This window comes from Pelophylax lessonae, assembly GCF_965119305.1.
Source record: "Pelophylax lessonae genome assembly, chromosome: 12".
Taxonomy (NCBI): domain Eukaryota; kingdom Metazoa; phylum Chordata; class Amphibia; order Anura; family Ranidae; genus Pelophylax; species Pelophylax lessonae.
Genome location: NC_138779.1, coordinates 155,604,334 through 155,618,837, shown reverse-complemented (window position 1 = coordinate 155,618,837; position 14,504 = coordinate 155,604,334). Strand labels below are relative to the sequence as shown.

Sequence of the window (14,504 nt, the reverse complement as noted above, 5' to 3'; positions counted from 1 at the left end):
GCCTTATTAGGCTCCTTTCACACGGGCAGTGGTGTGCCCGACGGAGTCCGTTCTGCTCAGCGGGGGATCGATCCGCCGATCCCCGCTGAGGAGGCGAATGACAGCTCCGTCTTCACTCTGTGTGCAAAGACGGAGCTGTTTGAGCCCATGGGGCTCTCTCCTCTATGGGGAGATCGTATGAGAACGGACCGCCTGTTCGTTCTCATCCGATCTGATCCTCCAGACGGATGGAAAATAGGGTTTCACGGATAGGATCGGCTCGGATAGCAGCAGGTATCAGCGGAGATGTCTCCGCTGCCATCCGCCACTCCATAGCGCTGCATGGAGCACCCGATCCGGTCCGCCTGAAAAACTGACAGGCAGATCGGAAAGCCCGTGTGAAAGGGGCCTTAGTCTTTTTCTGTGGTGACTTTTCTGTTTTAACTGAAGGATGATCTAGGTTTGTTTAGAAAATAGAGTCATAAATTACCGAAACATGCAAAAATCCAATTCTCTTACTTCCCTTAGGCCCCTTTCACACTTGCGACGTAAAAGTCCAGTGATTTTGCTGCGATTTTGACTGTACTTGGAACAATGCCTATGTTATATTGAGGTCTATGGACTTATAAACGCATCAAAGTCAAACCAAAGTAGTGCAGGGACTACTTTGAGGTCTTTGGGATTTGAAGTCGCACAGATATGAATGTTACTCATTGGAAATTATGAAGTACGACTTGTCATGCAGTCCCAAGTTGCAGGACAAGTCGCAGAAATGTGAAAGGGGCCTTAATCAATTGGAAAAAATAAAATAAATTTGTTGAGGCTGCAATCACACCCTATGGGGTAGAGACATACAAGCTTCCACAAAACGCAGGTGGAGAAAACCTTGTTCCCATGCAGGATAAAATGGGTCTCTCTCTCAATGCCACAAGTTCCAATCCTGGAACCTCTGTGGGGGTTCTCAGACAGATATTGAACTGGAAGAGTAAGAAAAGGTCCAAAAAAGCCCATCTGATTCTAATCGGCAGAGCTGCTAGTCATATTTTAACCACTTGCCGACTGCTCACAGTAATTACTGCGGCAGTGCGGCTCCCCTGGGTGATTCCAGATGCGCGCTCCCGCTGTGTTTAGACAGAGTGGGAGTAGGGCCGGAGGAGGAGAGGCGGAGAATGCCCCCTCCCTTCCCTGATCATCGGGGAAACTGTGAGAAGACCCGTCTGCTTATGTAAACAAAGCAGGCGGATCTCCTCAGTGACAGACAGGCAGGGATCACTAGATTCAGCATAGCTGAACCTACGATCTCTGTGTCCGTCACAGAACCCCCCCCCCACACACAGACACGTCAGTAAGCATGAGGCATACATTTAACCCCTTGATCTCCAACAGTGTTAACCCCTTCCCTGCCAATGGCATTATTACAGTAACAGTGCATATTTTTACCACTGATTACTGTAGTAATGTCATTGGTCCCCCCAAAAGTGACAAAAATCTCAGTCAGGGGTCCGATCTGTCTGCGGCAATGTCGCAGTCCTGCAAAAAATTGCAGATAGCCGCCAGTAGTAGTAAAAAAAAAAAAAAAATTACATAAAATCTTTCCCATAGTAAACGCGATAACTTTTGCGCAAACCAAAATACGCTTATTGCGATTTTTTTTACCAAAAATATGTAGCAAAAAACAAATTGGCCTAAAATGTTAAAAAAATTTGATTTTAAAATTTTCTATTTTGGGAATGTCATATAGCAGAATGTGAAAAATTTTTTATTTTTTTTTCCAAATTGTCGCTCTTTTTTTGTTTATAGCGCAAAAATTAAAAATCGCACAGGTGATCAAATATCACCAAAAGAAAGGTCTATTTGTGGGAAAAAAAGGACGTCAATTTTATTTGGGTACAGTGTCGCACGACCGCGCAATTATTCATTAAAGTAACGCAGTGCCAAATCGCAAAATAGGGCGTGGTCAGAAAGGGGACAAATCCTTCCGGGGCTTTAGTGGTTAAGGATGGGGGGCGTGGCTTGGTGCGCGGGAGAGATGGCCGCTTGAGAGAAGAGCTCTTCACACAACCCGATCTCCACTGCTCACACAGGCATCCTGCAAGAAAAATATGGGCAGAATTCTGAAGGCAGGACAGAGCACCAGAACCCCGCGATCCAGATCCGGCAGCAGCACCAAAAATATCCCGGATTTCTTCGGATTAACCCGCTCCACAAGGAAAGGCACGTCTGGATCCAAGATTGCGCGGGCCGCACGGCATGAGGAGGGAAGGGATTAGGAGACCGACTCCCTGGCAGACACAGAGGAAACGGTAGGCGACGCCGAAACCCCTTGATCATCCCCTCACATACAAGGCCATGACAGCCATAGCCGCAGACATTAAAAGTTCCTTTACTGCCGCCATTATAGACCTCAAAGCGGATATCACTAGATTGTCAGACCAAATGGCTGCCACGGAAAAAGCAGGGAGACACAGGGACAAAGTGATTAAAAGGCTGGAGGATGTTACCCTGTCACACTCAGCACATCTAATCACAATGAACAGACAACTCGAAGATATACAGCCGGTTCACATACAGGCGACCCGACTTCCCGGGGCGACCTGTGAAGTCGCGGTGCACAGCTCGCACCGCGACCTCGGAGCGGCATGCACGGACTTCATATCATTGAAGTCAATGCAGGTCGCCCCAAAGTAGTACAGGACCCTTTTTCTAAGTCGGAGCGACTTGTGTCGCTCCTATTAGAACGGGTCCTGTGCTACTCTATGGCAGGCGACCCACGGCGACTTGTCAGGCGACCAGGTCGCCTGACAAGTCGCCCCAGTGTGAACGGGGTCTTAGACAATAGGGGAAGGAGAAACAACATAAGGGTCAGGGGGATCCCTAAATCTGTAGAGAGGGAGCAGATTAAACCTGCACTTCAATCAGTGTTTAACAGTTTGCTTGAACACCCTGAAGAATCCCCCATTGAATTTGAAAGAGCTCACAGAGCCCTGCGTCCCAGGGGCTCAGATGAAGCACCCCCTAGGGACATCATCTGCTGCCTCTCTAGTCATCCCCTGAAGGAGGAAATCCTAACTAAAGCCAGGCAAAACGACCGTATACTCTTTAATGAGAGCGCAATTCAATTATACCAAGACCTCATGCCTATAACACTAAAAAATAGACGAGATCTTAAATCTTCAGAAACACTCAGAACTAAGAACATTCAATATCGATGGAAGTTTCCCTTCGCACTACAGGCCTCTCTCGGAGGTGAACAATTCCTACTCCGCACCCCTGCTGACCTTCCGTATTTTTGCGCCAATCTACACCTAGAAGAAATTGAGTTGCCAGACTGGCACGCTGAATTTTTGTTTCCACATCCACATGGCTCCACACCAGAAGAACCAGAAGCATCCACTTCTCGCTCCCCACACTACAGAAAAGGGAAACAGCAAAGAAAGCGTGAACTGAATCCTTGTTTTGGAGCATCTCCTAAGACCCCCAAAACCCCAAGATCTAGGGATCTCCCATGAAGTGCCACGACAAATTGTCTACTAACATGACCTTGCTGTCCCCCTAATTTCCTTACCTCCCTCGCCACACCTCATCCTCACTTCAAGGTACTACTTTCAGGTACCTTTGCTGTTCACAAGTTACATATCCCCTGTGGCTATTTCACTCATCATTCTTTTCTGCCCACTGATATACAACCTAGTCTGAGATACTGTACAATTCCAGTTTTGGATGATAGATGGCGCCAACATGCAAGGATTGCTGAATCACAAACTTTTTCTCACTCTGACTGCTTGGAAGTTCACCTTGTGTACACCTGCAACTCTGGTCTGGGCTGCCTCTATACTTAGGACATATAGGTATACCCTTCTACTCTGATCTGATCTGATACCTATCCCCTTAAAAAGTTCAGCCTCAGAGGGTGTCCTTTATATAATGCAACACCTCACCGCTGGTTTTATATGTTTATTACCTTCACTTCTCCTTCTTGCAGACTTTCTTCACAGCTTTCACCACGGATTGGGAAGCATGGAGAACTTTTAACCTGACTTCCGAGGATCCAGCACCCTGTGATTGACTTTGGAAGGTACCCTCATATCTAATCTGTATGCAGGAATTATAACGTCTCCCAAGCAGGCCCTATTTTTTGGGGCTCTATTTGCTCCTAGGTGACATATTGACTATGATACACCTCCATTCTCTCATATCATACTGTCACACTGGGATACTGTTCAGTGCTACACGAATTAAGGTTGTCATATTGAAGCCCACCAATCTACTGCAATGGTTGCCATGTTACTTCAGACAGGTTTTATGTTCATGCATTAATATTAGATGCCTGTTGTCACTGTTATTGTTCATATTCCTTTTTTTTTTATTGTTCATGTTGGAGACGGGATTGGTCTGAGCTTGTTGCAGTACTTGACTTTCAGTTTTTCCCGAACTAAGGTCAACCTTCTGCTCGACCTTCCACATTCCCAAAGAGGATAACTTACTATTGTGTCATTTGTCTCACATTTTGACTGTATCCTTTAGTCTGGCGGGCACGACCTGACTACTCCGGGAGTTGGGCCGTCCACGCACTACTTAGTGTCTACTCTTTCTTTCTTCCCCCCCCCCTCCTTTTTCCCCTCTGACTTTCCTCTCCCGACCCCTTATACCTAACGCCAATTTTATTAACCACCTAGTAAAGAACATACAGGAGTGGACCTCAGCCTGAGGGATAACGCACTCAAACAAGATGGTGTATTCCCAACTAGGTAAGAACCCTTTTCTGTTATCACACAACGTCAATGGATTAAACATCCCTGAAAAAAAGAAAAAAACTGATGTACGAACTTAAGAAATGTAAACCCCAGGTAATTTTCTTGCAGGAAACAAATTTTAAGGGGTCCTCCCACCCAGAATTATCGAACAAATTTTTCCCAAAAGCCTACTACGCTTGCAAAGATTTAGCAAAAACCAAGGGCGTGGCGATACGGATACACGAAGACACCCCATTTATTTTTGAAAAGCAACTTTCTGACCCCGAAGGTAGATATCTTTTCATAACAGCTACTTTGGACAATAAAATAATTACTTTTGCAAACACATATTTCCCTAATAAAGCCCATGTCACCTTTTGTAACCACATGATTTCAGAGCTCAAAAGCTTTGCGAAAGGATGTATTATCTTGGGGGGTGACTTCAACGTCCCCCTAAACCCTCTTCAAGATACCTCCCCGGGCAAGTCTTGCCTTACTTTCTCAGCTCTCAAAAAAATCAAACAAGCTTTACACTCACATACATTGGTGGATGTTTGGACAACACTACACCCCTCCACCAGAGATTATTCTTTTTATTCCACTCCACATAAACGTTATGCCAGGATTGACAACCTGTTTATTTCTCACAGAGACTTAGCCGTTGTTAAAAAAGCGGAAATAGGCTTAATTACCATTACTGATCACGCCCCGGTTTCCCTTCACTTCGAGGTTTCACCTGCGCACAGGGGCGACCGCTCCTGGAGACTCAATGCATCTCTTCTACTTGACCAACCCACTCAAAATCATATCCAATCAACTCTAACTACTTCACTGAAAACTGCTCTTCAGAGGTCTCCCCTCTCACAGTGTGGGAGGCTCACAAGGCAGTGGTCAGGGGGACCTGATTCGCACTGGTGTGCAGAGGAAGCGGGAAAGGGAACAATTAAAGAACAATCTATTATCTAAAATTAGTGATCTTGAAATGAAACACAAACACTGGCTGAACAAGTTGAGGAAGATTTACTCCAACTAAGAAATGAATTACGATCCCTTCTAGACTCAAACACAAGACGCATCCTCTTTTTCAAAAAGTCCATTTACTAAGAAACAAGGAGACAAGTCTGGCAAAATGCTAGCAAGGGCACTCAAGGAAGCACAAACCGCCAACAACATCTTAAACATCAAAAAGGGACACCTTGTTCATGACCCCAGGGGCATAGCCAACACCTTTAGAGACTTCTACGCTAAATTGTACAACATCCCCCCCATAACACCCCTGCTGATGTCACTGCCCCAAGGAGTCAGTCTATAACTGACTACTTGACTCAAAGCGGCCTTCCAACTCTGGACGCGGAGAGTCTTGCCACTCTGGAGCTGGACATCACCAGGGAGGAGGTCGAGGCAACAGTCAAGGCACTGAAGCCAGGCAAAAGCCCGGGGCCAGACGGTTTTACCTCACAATATTTTAAAACTTTCAACGACATTCTATCACCACACCAGCACTCAACGTCATCAAGAGCGGTCATAAACCCTCCAATGACTTTTTGATGGCACATATTGCAGTAATACCCAAACCTGACAAAGACACATCGATCTGCTCGAGCTATCGGCCAATTTCTCTGCTGAACACAGATTTAAAAATACTAGCAACAGACCTGGAGGGGATTATCGGACCAGACCAGGTTGGGTTTATGCCTGGTAGAGAAGCAAGAGATAACGTAATCAAGTCTCTGAACTTGATTCACGGTGCCAAATCGGTCGGCTTTAAGGGTCTTCTGCTATCTACTGATGCGGAAAAGGCCTTTAACCGAGTGACATGGGACTTCCTATTTGCCACTTGCGAGCACATTGGTTTTGGCCCAAGCCTTATGTCCTGGATCTAAGCTCTTTACTCTGGCCCACAAGCAAAAGTGAGAGTCAATGGGGTCTTTTCTGATCCGCTGGATTTACATAACGGCACCAGACAGGGTTGCCCCCTTTATCCCCTTCTATTTATCCTTGCCCTGGAGCCCCTTATTAGGTCCATCAATCTAGACCCCTCCATTCAAGGTATTCACATTAAGGGTAACACAAGATCTCAGCTCACGCTGACGACCTTGGAAGCCTTGAATCTAACCCTGCCCACGGATATGATAGACTTGACCAAAGCCAACTGTCCATACAGATGGGAGACCACATCCTTAACCGGTTGCCGACCACCGCACAACGATATACGTCGGCAGTCAGCCCTGGCCAGGCAAAGTGACGTATATATACGTCACTAGCCTGACACTTGCTTGGGAGCAAATAGCGGGCGAGCGCGCGCCCACGGAGGTGCGCTCCCGCCCCGGCTCGTTCCCCAGCAAGTCCGTGCGTGTGACCGGCGGACCCGATGTCCGCCGGTCACTCGCCGATCGTCGGTGCAGAGGGCGAAAGGCAGGCGGCTGATGTAAACAAGCCGCCTGCATTCTCCCCTGTGTAGAAACAGTGATCATACGGTTCTACTATGTAGGACCGTTGATCACTGTTCCTACACCTCAAGCCACAGCCAATCACAGTTAGAATCACGCCCCTAGGGACACACACCACCCCTCCCTGTCAAAAAAGTTAACCCCTTCACTGCCAGTGTAATTTTACAGTAACAGTGCATATGTATAGCACTGATCACTGTAGAAATGTCACTGGTAACCCCAAAAGTGTCAAAAATGTCAGTCAAGGGTCCGATCTGTCCGCCGCAATGTCGCAGTACCGCAAAAAAAAAAAAAAAAAAAAATCACAGATCGCCGCCATTACGCGTTAAAAAAAAAAACAAAACACAACAACAAAAATGACAAAAATCTTTCCCTTTGTTAGTAAACGCGATAACTTTTGCGCAAACCAATCAAAATACGCTTTTTTTACCAAACATATGTAGCATAAAACAAATTGGCCGAAAATGTTAAAAAATTTTGATTTTTACATTTTGTTTTTTGGGGAATTTCATATAAAAAAATGTGAAAAATATTGTTATTTTTGCAAAATTGACGCTCTTTTTGTTTATAGCGCATGATCAAAAAATCGCACAGGTGATCAAATACCACCAAAAGAAAGCTCTATTTGTGGGAAAAAAAGGACGTCAAATTAGTTTAGGTACAGCGTCGCACGACCGCGCAATTGTCCGTTAAAGTCACGCAGTAAAAAAAAAAAAAAAAAAAAAAAAAAAAAAAAAAAAAAAAAAAAAAATCGCAAAAAACCCCCTGGTCAGGAAGGGGGTAAAATCTTCCGGGGCTTAAGTGGTTAAAATACTTGGGTATCAAACTAACACCAAACATTGACTCACTGTATGAAACAAACTTTATTCCCTTATTGAAATCTCTGTCCAGAGACCTCAAGAGATGGGACAGAGGTAGGTTTTCGTGGTTCGGCAGGGCCGCCATAGTGAAGATGGCGGTACTGCCGAAACTTTTATACCGGTTTCATGCTCTTCCCATACACATCCCATCCTCGTTCTTTCGGCGCCTTACCACCTTACACAGATCTTTTATATGGGCCAATAAACACCCTAGAATTAAAATCCAATATCTCCAACGAAGTAAGGAAAATGGGGGTATGGGCATCCCAAATTTCCACAATTATTACTTTGAACACACTTGACTAGGATGATCGACTGGCATTGCCATAGCTCATCCAAGGCCTGGGTAAATATAGAGAGATACTGGTCCAGATGGGACTCTCACCTACTCCCCTGGTCAAACTCTTCTTCGCTTCCACCAGAAATTAAATCACATCCTCTGATCAGTACAACCCTGAATATCTTTTGCAAAATCATGGTCCAATTTAACCTATCTTCCTGCCCAGGCCCACTCACGTCCCTCTCCAACAACCCTGACTTCACATCAGGTCTAGCTAACAAATCCTTCCTCAAACCAAATAAAGATACGCATACACCTATACTTGCACTTAACTGCTTCTCCAACTCTAAATTTCTCAGTTACAATGAGCTGAAAATTATCTGTTCATCATCTCACCCCTTGACATCATGGAACTACATGCAGATACACGACTTTCTCCACAACAGCAAACATAGATCCCTATTCACTAAGAGTCTATCAAACTTCGAAAAATGCTGCCTGTCAGGGACCCCGATGAGAAAGGTCACCTCCATGGCATATAAGTGGCTCTATACCTCTCCCCAGGATCAATTGGACCCATATAAAAGGACATGGGAAAAAGATCTGGGTTTGCAATTTACGGAAGCTCAATGGAGGAAGTCGTGTATATTTTCGCATAAACGCTCTTTAAGCACCAAAATGCAGGAAACGGCATTCAAAATTCGAACGCAGTGGTACAGGACTCCAGTTAAGCTAAAACGTTGGTACCCTGGGCTCGATGACTCATGCTGGAGATGTGGCCAAGCACAGGGTACATTTCTCTAGGTTTGGTGGTCCTGCCCTAAACTCGTTCCCTACTGGTCTTCTGTAGCTCAGTGGATTAAACATATCACTGGGGCAGACCTGCAATTCGATGCGCCTACTTTTTTGTTGCATATAAATCCCCCATCGTATAAAAGCTACAAATACTCCCTCGTACGCCATCTACTGAACTCTGCCAAAAGTCTAATCCCGCTAAAATGGAATTCGCTCACGCTACCACAAATTGGAGATCATTCAAACAACACAGGAAAAGCCGCTCAGGCGAGGCAAAGGCACCCAGGTGCTGGTCGGATCCGCCGTCCAGTGATCAGATATCCAAAGAGAAAAAGTGACCGCACTCAAAGGTAGATAAACTTGAAGTGTTTATTACCAATTGTAGAAAACAACGGTGTATAGAACAGACATGGACACGGTTAACGCGTTTCACGGCTCTATGGGTCACTTACTCATAACCCCTATGAGCAAGCGACCCATAGAGTTGTGAAACGCGTTAACCGTGTCCATGTCTGTTCGATGCACCGTTGTTTTCTACGATTGACCACAAATTAGAGACTGGGTCATGAGAATTGATCAACTTTATGAGATGGAAAAAACTATTGCCCTGAAATTGGAGCGTCATGAAACCTTCCGCAAACTCTGGGCCAACTGGACACTTTTCTCTGTTCTGTTGTGAAAAAAAAAAAGGATGGGTCAAAGTTAACAGGTTTAATGAACATTGAACTGCTTTGAAAATAAAGCAATCTGACATTCATCAAACCAGATGACTCCAACCTATCCTTAAGGCCTGGTTCATTCCATTTAACATGACACGTTCACATTTATGCTTTTTTTAGTTGCGTTTTTGGAAAGGGTCAATGACTTTTTAAAATGCAAAACTGTGCATTTTGGTTCAAAAGGCTTAAACTGAGAAGCTGCAGAAAAGCATGTAGTGTGTTTTATCTGCCCAACAACAAATTGCCCAAAAAAAAAAAAAAAACACACATTAAAATTGCAAGACGTATCAAAACGTGTGTGCAAAAATGCAGAACGCACCGCAGAAAAGGATCAAAAGCAAATTGCATAGATGTGAACCAGGCCTAAGACAAACGACTAGGGGCAACTCTGCTGATCGGATCACCAATGGACTATCTTATCCCTTTTCCTATTCAAATTTGAGGGAGGTCTTGTTGTGTATCAGATTTTGGCACCAGTTTTCTTTTTCTGTCTGGTAGCTAAACATTATTGTGTATATGTAAATGCAGCATATATGCTTACCTGACCCTGATTAAACCATATGGCATCTACAACCCCTTCCACCGCGCTGTCTAGATCTGCAGTATCAAACACAATGAAGGGCGACTTGCCACCCAACTCCAAGGACAACTTCTTTCCACTGCCAGCTGTTGCTCTACGCAGAATGCGCCCCACCTACAACATAAAAGGAACAAAATATAGATAGATTATTTAGAAAAGGGGTATAAAAGAATGTGTGTGTGTGTTTTGACTTTTTAAAACATATCTAAACCCATTCAAATTCGAATTTCGTGAGAGAATAAAACAGAAAAAAAACAATATAGAATATAATAGGAGTAAAACAGAACAGAATATAAAATAAAAAAAACATTGGAAAAAAAAACTGAATAGAAAATAAAGGAATAGAATAGAATAAAAAATAGAATCAAATAGAAAGAAAAATGGGATTTTTGACTTACCGTATAATCTATTTCTCTGATGTTCTTGACCATTGGGTTATACTGCTCCCTACAGGAGTAGGACACTAGGCAGGGAAAAACTTGACTACGCCTATGGGGCAGTCCCAGGGGGTATACTCCCACTCTCAGCTATAGGCACTCAGTTTTGTTACAAGCCGTGTCAGAAGAAAGCCAACTCCACAGAGGGGTGGGTGCTGTGTCCGTCAATGAACACCAAAGAAATGGATTTTATGGTAAGTCAAAAATCCAATTTTTTTCTTTCGTTCGTTGACGGGCACGTCTCCTTATCTTCTTGACCATTGGGACGACCCAAAGCAGTGTCAAACATGAGGGGTGGGAAAAGCAAGAAAAAACTCACAAGGCTAAACCGTAGCCAATCAGGTAACATGGAGCTCAACCATAAACAACTGGAGCTCACCTAAAAAAAACAAAAAAAAAACAAAGAGGACCAAGTCTTCTAAACAGCAGCTTGCAAAACCTTGTGGCCAAAAGAAGAATTTGCAGATGCCAACACATCCACCTTATAAAAGTTTGTGAAAGTGGGGGCGTGGCCTGATGACGAGGTGAATGGCTGCATTCTAGAACCACTCTGGGGCTATCCACGCCAGAATCAACCCAGCTACAGCAGCAATCTCCCTCCTTAGGACCCCCAGACATCAGACAACATGTCGAAGAGGAGGAAGAAGTGCTCAGCTCAAAAGAAACTGACCGAGTACTACCCTCCGCCGTCCAGGACACATTTCCAAGATGGTGCCGGCAGCTATACAGCATACACATGCAGCAGTCAGCCAGCTACAGAGCCTCGAGCGCAGGGAAGCAGCGAAGTGGGGAGTAGCGAGGGAAATCAAGCTGTCCATCCGCATGGCAGCAACACTCCAGGTTCTTCACCATCAGCGAGTCCAGCCAAGTCAAGAACCAGCCTCACACAAAGTGGCGACCAGGAACCAGAGGTAAGTCCTTCTTTGTCACACAACACTGAAGCTGCAGTGCTCCACAACACCATTGCAGCCTTTTCAACTTCCAAACAGCCAGCAGTTCTGGCTACAACCCTAAGAGACATGCTACTAACAGTGAAAGGCTCCATACATGCATAAATAGCTAATATGATGGGCGGTTTTACAGCAGAAACCTCTTACATAGGAGAAAGAGTCACTAATGTAAAAACTAAAATGGGAGAGTCCTTTAATGATCTAGTGGATGCACATGGGGAAAAAAGTAGAAGATACTGAATGGATGAAAGCAAAACTTGCGGACTTAGAAGGAACAACATGAAAATTAGGGGAATCCCAGAGTCCGTGTAACAATCCAATCTGAGGGATTATTTCATGCAACTAATGGTCACATTGCTCCCAGATACCCCCCCAGGGAAATAATTATTGACCGTATACACGGGCTGCCCAAGCCATCACATCTGCCAGAAAGGACACAGAGACATAGTCCGCATACACTTCTACCATGTAAAAGGAGAAACTCATGAAAGCTACCAGGAATGCCACAACCTACCCGCAACCATACACCAACTTATCTTTTTACACGGACTTCTCCCAATATACCATGCTTCGACGCAAAAACCTTGCCACAATCGCTAAGCCCCTCCGTAACCACCAGATTCCATACAAATGGGGTCATGCTGTGAATTTAGTGATCACAAAGGAAAACAATTCCTTCAGTTCTATAGAGGAAGAGGCGATGGAACATCCTGGAACCCCTCGAACAACGTCCAGATAGACACCAACACTCACGAAGCGTAGATCAATGGTATGATCTGGAACCCCCAGATGAAATGACCACCTGAACATGCTGCACTCAAATAGCCAATGCAGCCCTGGATGAGTCACGGGAGACCGCCATATCGGTTCTATACCCCAATTAATAGTCATGGTTTATTCCACTCGAGCAGCCTTAAGCTGCCTTTTAACAACTTTTTTTTTTTCTTTTGTTCGTTTTTCAGTTATTTTCATTACATAACCTTTAACTCCATATGCAGTAACTCTCCTACCTGCAACAGCCTCTTATAAAGCAGTACCTGTTGGAACAACTCAACCAGAAAGCACAAAACCAGCTGCTTGGATCATCCGATCCTCCGATAAAGCTTTGGACTCAAAAACTTCACAACTGTAAGTTACCCACCTCTACACAATATACTTCCACAGCCACACTCCTACACATCTCTTTAATACACCTCCATCTCCCAACCACTGCACAAAAGGCTCACGCACCAGTTCGTGTATGCTCAAACAACTACCCATAATCACAAATATGCCTTTCAAAATCTCCTCAATAAATGTGATATTCTCTATGGTCCAAGGCACGTAAATTACAACGCAATGTTCTTTGTCTCCAAGAGAGACACTTCAGCCATGACAAAGCACCAAAAAATGTCCCACAAGAATTTCCCACATTTTTTTTGCAAACGCAACAAAACAAAGGAGTACTTCTAAGAAAAAAATAAAACACTGTGGCCTTTTAACCAATTCCATACTGGGCTATTTCTGGCACTACGCTCCTACATGTAAAAATCATCATTTTTTTGCTAGAAAATGACTCGGAACCTCAAAAACATTATATATATTTTAGCAGCGACCCTAAGGAATAAAATGGCGGTCATTGCAAATTTTTATGTCACATGGTATTTGCGCAGAAATAATGTCATCCAGGGTAGCCCCAAACAGACGGTCCCCTTGAAAGGGGAGTTCCATCAAGGCCTACTTAGAAGCCAGATCCACAGACCAACACTTCAGCCAGAGCATACGCCTAATGACCACCGCTGAAAACGACAGGCGACCCCACAGGGAAGCAGTATTCAGCGCGGCATCGCAAGAAAATTGCAGCCCCTGCACCATCTGGTCCAACAGCTCCCTAAAGGCAAGAGGAACAGGCTTGCCCTCCACATGGCATAGAAGCTTGGCCAATTCAGTCACCGCTTTGCCTGACAAGGGCTGCAGTAAAATCAGGCCTCAGTGCAGTCCCTGCCAGAGAGTACATGTTGTGGGCCACAGCCTCCCCTTTTCTATCCTCTGTGTTCTTAAAGGACGGGGAATCTTCCACCAGAATATTGGTAGCCTTGTTAAGCCTGGAGACCGGAGGATCCACCTTAGGTGGTACCAACCACTTTTTCACCAGAGACTACTCAAAGGGGTAGCGTCTAGTAAACCGTCTAGACACCCTAGGGGAACGTTTTGGTCGATCCCATTCTTTTGCGAGTAGGCCAGCAAATAAGTGGGGAAAGGAAAATCTTTTCCACCCTGGAAGGCTTATGGGTGCCGAAGGCAACCTGCGTCCCAGGAGCGACGACAGCCGTATCCTCCTATTTTAGGGTTTCACGCACGGAAACAACCAGTGTGTCCACCAGCGCCTTATCTTGCGCAGCAGTAGAGGTAGAGATCCCATCCTCACTATCAGAGGAGGCATGGCGCAGGGTACCAGACCAGGCCTGCGGTGGCTGAGTCAGACTCAGAATCCGAGACATCAGAAGCGGCAGGGGTAGGAGGGGGTAGTTTGTTCACACCCCGCCCTCTAAAGGACACCTCCACCCGGGACACAAATGCTTCCAAGACCGCCGAAATCGCATCGGTGGACAGCTGAGATCCGGAAGGCCCCGCGGCCTCCGTGAGGGGGTCAGGTGGAGACACATGGTCTGAGGAGTCCATTTTGCAATAATAGAACCCATAGGTTGAACTGGTGTCTTTTTTCAACCTCACTAACTATGT

The 14,504-nt window shown here is 45.2% G+C and overlaps 1 protein-coding gene across 1 annotated transcript in view; it reads right to left on the bottom strand.

The window, feature by feature from the left end:
* ALDH16A1 (aldehyde dehydrogenase 16 family member A1) overlaps positions 1-14,504 on the bottom strand; it is a 316,675-nt gene that overhangs the window by 227,247 nt on the left and 74,924 nt on the right. Inside the window, exon 7 of the mRNA XM_082274075.1 lies at positions 10,358-10,510. Coding sequence (XP_082130201.1) covers positions 10,358-10,510 — 153 coding nt within the window. The remainder of the gene's footprint in view (positions 1-10,357; positions 10,511-14,504) is intronic.